Here is a 6,161-nt window from a genome sequence, read left to right on the forward strand (position 1 = left end):
AATTATTAAAAGCACAAATCAAGTTTTATTAAAAATGTATCTCTTAATGAGATGGATGATGCTGTATTTTTCTATATTCATGGGTAAATACTGCTAATATTGCTGGACTGACACAACATCAATTTTATTACTATTTTTTAAGCATAGATATAAATGCTGAGAAAATTCATTCAGATTTAGAAGTAAAAAGGGATAGAAAGAATTTTGTTCTAATGATGCCATTCAACTCTCAGACTCCTTTTAGGTTATATGCCCCAAATTATAAACTGACCTATCATCAAATTATTTTTAATGATTTTAACTGACAACTTGACTATGTTTTCTTCAATTTTGTTGAAAGCAAAGAACTAGAAACCACCCTCATTGAAGAATCTTGCTGTTCAAGCCATTTTCCTTCTCAATTCCTTGGCAAGTCAACCAAAGGGCTTTACCAAGACTTATCTATAACTCTTTTACTTAAGAGTCATCTTGCTTATGGAGCTTAAAATTAAGACAAAACTGAATAAAAATATCCCTCATAAAATTAGAAATTGCACAGATTTCTTGAGAATAATTATATATAGATTAGAAATTTTATGTTTGAAAAACAATTATGCTTTTTACAGAATTAGAACATAACATAAATATCTGAGAAGGAAGAATTAATCCTATTTAAGTAAAGCTGATTTTCTAAAGTTAAATTGCACTATGTGCTAGACTATATTTTGGGGACACTCACTCCTATACCTATACGTAAGTATATGTTTTGCTTTTAAGAGTATTGTTTACAGCATTTCATCAAATATGATAAAATTCACAATATATTTCTGCTAATTTAAACCTAAATATACCATAGGAATGAAAAAAGCAGGGAAATAGCTGAGTGTCAAGAAGTAGGAGACTTGGGCCAGGTAAAAATTAATACGCATTTACAGAATCTAGGAATGAACTGGCAAAGGTTAATAAAAATGCTTCTCCTAAGAATCTGGGAAATGCTCTGGAAAATATAAAAATCATGAACTTACCTCTGAAATATGATCTTCTAACTTGAAGATGTAATGTTAATATATCAGAAATAAACATGGAACTTTTAACTTCTTTCTCCTTGAAATCATGCAAATTATGCTACTAAGACAGGTTTGAGACACATTCATCAGGCTCTTTATCATTACTGAGAATGGTGAAAACAGTTTGCTTGACCACAGATTCACCAAAACCTACCATGCTTTTATACCAGTCCCGAATATTCTAAGACAGACGAGGCAAGCAACCTTACCATTTGTTTGTTGCCTAAAAATAAAGTGCCTTTCCCTTCATGTTATGTTGTTGTTCTATTTGCTTTACTTTCACATGATCCACCCACAGGAAAAATGGTTTTTTGAATGGTCAGGAGACAAAAAAAGCAAGGTCATTAAACAAAAACTGTCATTACACTATCTCCCTACTTGACAACTCATCTGAATGGTGAACATCCCCCATGGGCCAATATAACCCATTTCTAAGATCACACTTCTCCCATAATGAAAATACATTAACTTCCACCATACTTCCTTGAACATGGCAGTGAGAAAGATCAGCTCAGGTTCAAAGGAAAGGGACATAACTCCACATCTTCACGGAGTAGTGGCTATGTTCTGGAAGAGCATGAGGGACCTGAAATATTGTTGGGGTCATTTTTGGAAAATGCAGCCTGCCATAGGTTTCTTTTGTAAAGTGGAAAAAAGGTGACTACGAAAAGCTAGAAGGGAAAAAGGAGAACTGGCATGATCCACTGAACATGGAAATGTTCTTTAGGCAGATCGGTTTGAACACAGGACCTATGGGAACTGAGGATCTGGATTCCCTTAAAGCTATCTACGCCTGCATTTCCCTTTGACAGCTAAGTACTCCCAGGAGAAGGCATACCTTCGTGTGAAGATGCAGCAGTAAATTATACTCTCATTTTTTAATTATCTGAATATCCAAGATGCATACTTGACTAAAATTTTTTCTGTTACTTAGCATTTCTATGGAGGTAAAAATGTGTATTCTGAAACACACAAAAAATCATTTTTCATTTTAAAGAATGATCAATTCCTTTCACTCAGATAAAAATAGGCTAATAATAGAAACAAACCAAATCATCAATGTTGGAAGAAGTTTGATACCTGAATATACTAACTAGAGCAAACAGCAGTGCACCTTTCCTGAGGACAAAAAATGTTTCTTTCAGAAAAAGTCAGATCTCTGGAAGTAGATGTTGGTAGTTTGGTAAGAAAGAAATTTCACATTTAGTTGTTTAACATTACACTTATAAACTTATAAGGTATGTAGTGAAATAAGATGCACATAAACCATTAGAACAGTTACAATTTGAAGGTCTTCCAAATACGATATGAACGCATTGGCACAAAAATCCTTCCTGACTTCTTTTCATCTTTGCCAACAACCCAGTGATCTCTAAGAAATAGTTTAATAATTATTCCCAAATGCCATTTCCTAAAGATATTTCTTATCTCTGAAGTTCAATAAAAGGTTTACAAAAGTATTCTACTTGCTCTAATTTTTGTTACACATCATGATCTCAAATCATCTGGAAAGAGATTAGGGAATAAACACATTCCCTTTAAAATATTGGGGAAAATTACTCACTTACTACCCTTTTTATACACAGGAGATAAGGTAGAGCAACACAGTTGTTACAATCAGAATGTCTGCATTCATTCACCAAATACTTATTAAGCATCTACTATTTTCCAGGCATCATTCTAAGAGCTGAGGATGTAGGGGTGAATGAGAAAGCAACAGCTACCATTTATTGAGTGCTTACTATGTGCCAGGCTCTGGCCTAAGAGTTGCACATACATAAACCCATTTAATCCTCAAACACAATACCTCTATGACATGGGTACTATTAATTTCTTTATTTTACATATGAGAAAATTGAGGCATAGAGAAGTTAAATAACTCATCTAGCTAGCAATTGATAGAAATAATCCTGGCTCTCACGGAGCTTCCATTAATCTACAATCCTTGCCTTCTCCTTTTCTTCTTTGCCTCTGTGAAAGACCTAATGAGCAGACAAAACCGGATATGGCTGAAATAAGTGGTGTGACCATTTCATTTATAGATGTTCTTTATGGGAATATTTAACAAAATCTTAACTAGCTCTATCTTCATCATATATTGAGACCTCAAAATATCTAAAAATCCTGCATGTTATAAGACTCGGTTTTGTTTAGTCAGGGGAAAAAAAATCCCTTCATATTTTTCTATCACTGTAGGTATATATATATACAGCATCCCTTTCTTTGGAAAACCGCTTCTCTAATCCAGGTAGGCCTGGTGGGGCTGAAGATCATGGGACTCCTGAAGATCATGGGGGCGGTCCATGGTTCAAGCTAATTAGGCCTCAGTGCCTTGGTGAGTTATTGGTTCAGGACTGCAGAAACATGATCTAAGCATGGCAAATCTGTCTTCCCTGGGATCGACAGAGTTGGGAAATGTTCTGCAACGGGAAGTGATCTGAGACTGCTGGTAGCCCCCTTCCTTGGCCTCAAGAGAAAATGACTCCACAATACTGAGGGATGTAGAGTAGAGACATTCAGATCCTGAACACTTTAATCTAGCTATGCAAGAAATAGACCTACTCCTGCCCACTCCATTTAAATAGGCATAAAAGGTACAAATATCATTTTTCACTTAAGCTTAAGTGGGTTTCTGTGACTTCCAATCAAATTTCAATGCATTTTTACAAAAGTATTACATAAAATATGCACGAAGAACAATGGTTATAATGAATATGAATGAATTCTTTTATTCTTTTCCTTCATCCCTCTTTCTCTACAAATATAGAACTGTCTACAGTTCAAAGCATGTTTTATCTATTTCATTTTCAAAAGTAGTATGCAAAATATTTACCTATCAATTCTAAGTGATTACAAAGCATTATTTTAATAATTCTACTTCTTTAGCATATGACAACACCACAATATAGCTAGAAAGACAAAATGTTTTATTTTAAAACATTGAAAAAACATTAAAAGACAAATGTCCATTATATAGCCAAGAATGTTAAATATTTGGAAATCATAAATCTTCCAAAATGTGGCAGGCACTTCCAGAGAGCTAAATATCGCAAATTATCCTACTATATGTGTTCCCTAATACCAACAATACTTGATATGATGAAAAATATCAAGAAGGCCAATCTAATTGTTCAAAGTCACCATCTTAGGGTTCAAGTTAATTACACAAGTAAGTTCTGTCCAAGATGTTCCTGACACATGAAGCTTCCAGGTGAATTTCAGAAATGTTAACAAAAGTATCTTCCTTTTTTGCCTGTGCATGTTTGAGTATTGCTGTACTGTTGGTTAATATCCACTACAGACACTGGTTCTAGGCCAGCCCAAGGGTCTTCAAGCATTGAAGGCTTGAAATAACTTTCCAACTCATTAGACATTCTCTTTTCTCTACCACGCCCTGATCCAAATGGTGTAGATGTCCTTGGAGAACCCTTTAGAAAAAAAACCATCAGTTAAAAAAACATTTAGTAGAGATAATTGGTACTTTTTAAAGAAAGCTACTGGGGATCCATTGCTAGTTAAGTTTGTGTCTTGAGCCCAGATACGTTCAACTGCAAAGTCCATGCTTCCTTTAATCCAGTGTTTCTGTCTGTAAAAACTATTTAGACCAATTTGATATACTCATTTATTAATCATTCCATGCCCACTGTCACCTCAAATACTCTTGGATTTCTAATGTATCTTTGCAGAACTATCAATTGATGATGACATAAAAAATTAATTGTATTCAATTTTTCCTCAAAATTTCAATCTTTTTTTCTAGAGAAAAATTTAAAAAATTTTTTCAACCCTAAGCTGCAAAATTTCTAGAACCTTTCCATCTCGTGAAACTTTATCTCCCTAGCTCCAGCCTCAAAGGGGTCGGGTTGGTTTAGCATAAGGAAAGCTGGAAACCACTCAAGTTTGAAACCACAGAAACCCCAGACACACCAGAAACGTTCCCTGTATCCTGTATTCAGTCTCCCTGACCGGCACGGGAAACTTGCACTATCCACTGAATCTCCCTTGAAAAGACTTGGAGCAGAAGCCAGTGTAGTTCGAAAAAAGTCACACCGCCCCCGCTAAAAAGGTGCCAGCAGGAGGAAGACGGCACCAGTCTATAACCCTACGACCGAGATGAAATCTACGCCGGAAATTCACTGGCTTTTTTCCCCCCTCGGAGACCGGCGGTCAGAATCACTTACTGAGACGAACAGGCAAAGCCCCTGGCAGAGGAGAGGGACTTAGGGACATCAGTGTGGGGGTGGCAGCGGACTGGTTAGAAGCAGGAGGGCTCTAGAAACACAAAGTACAGCTCTGCCACTTTTTAGGGTAACCTAAAGAAAGTTACTTAACTTCTCTAAGCCTCAGTTTATTCATCTGCAAAACGGGGCTAACAATCGTATCTCACCTCATAGAGGATTAAACAAAATAATCCACGGAAAGGGATTATTAGTACCATGCCTGCCAGACAGTAAGCTCGGCACACGCTGGCTATATTACCTGGGGGTGGGTCTGCTGCTGCCCTGGGGAGTAGCCGAATTGCTGCTGGGACCCCGCGGGGGACTTGGAGTAGGAGCCAGGGTAGCCGCCAGGGGACGGAGACCCGAACCGGCCCCCCGGGAAGCTGCCGCCGGGCCGCGGAGAGTGGCTGCTTCCGTAGGGCCGAGACCGGGGCCCGTATGGCGGCGTGTGGTGCGGACTCCCGTACCCGTCCCGAGGGGAGGGCGGCCGCGCTCCGCCTCCGCCCGGGGTACCCCGGAAGCTGCTCCCGCCACCCCAACCTCCTACGCCCGGGCCGGGGTAAGGAGGAGTCGGGGGGCGAAAATTCTGTCGGTGCATCTCAGGAGCCGCAGACGAAGACCTCACCGCCGCCTTCTCCCGCCGGAACTGTCCCGACCAACCCTGCACAGAGCATTGGCGGTCCTTCACCATAACAGTCCTCCGGCCGCCCACGCCGCACAGCACGTTGGTTCCGGCCTCGCAAAGGTTCCGCCAAAGCCGGCGGGGTAAGTGGGTTCTCAAATTGGGTGGAGATTGAGCGGATTTAAGTGAAGGAAGGAAGAAGAAAAAGGAGCAAGGAAGGGCCGAACACCCGGCCCCGACAATGGCCTCTGCAGTCTCGCGGTCTTTGGTAGG

At 39.2% G+C, this 6,161-nt stretch overlaps 1 protein-coding gene across 1 annotated transcript; it reads right to left on the reverse strand.

Moving 5' to 3' along the window:
- Positions 1-3,952: 3,952 nt before the first annotated feature.
- MPLKIP (M-phase specific PLK1 interacting protein) lies at positions 3,953-6,152 on the reverse strand. The gene is made up of 2 exons (XM_046670791.1): positions 5,526-6,152; positions 3,953-4,474 (listed from the first exon to the last, which is right to left on the reverse strand). The coding sequence occupies exons 1-2, from the start codon at positions 5,955-5,957 to the stop codon at positions 4,274-4,276; spliced, it is 633 nt and encodes a 210-aa protein (XP_046526747.1). The 5' UTR covers positions 5,958-6,152; the 3' UTR covers positions 3,953-4,273.
- Between the last annotated feature and the right edge of the window lie 9 nt (positions 6,153-6,161).

This window comes from Equus quagga, chromosome 8 (assembly GCF_021613505.1).
Source record: "Equus quagga isolate Etosha38 chromosome 8, UCLA_HA_Equagga_1.0, whole genome shotgun sequence".
NCBI classification, from domain to species: domain Eukaryota; kingdom Metazoa; phylum Chordata; class Mammalia; order Perissodactyla; family Equidae; genus Equus; species Equus quagga.

Bases quoted from the DNA above. Each gene is read 5' to 3' on its own strand.
- MPLKIP (XM_046670791.1), bottom strand. From the start codon at position 5,957: ATGGTGAAGGACCGCCAATGCTCTGTGCAGGGTTGGTCGGGACAGTTC. The intron at 4,475-5,525 runs GTAATATAGCCA...TTTTTTCTAAAG, and splicing joins AGCAGCAGACCCACCCCCAG to GGTTCTCCAAGGACATCTAC.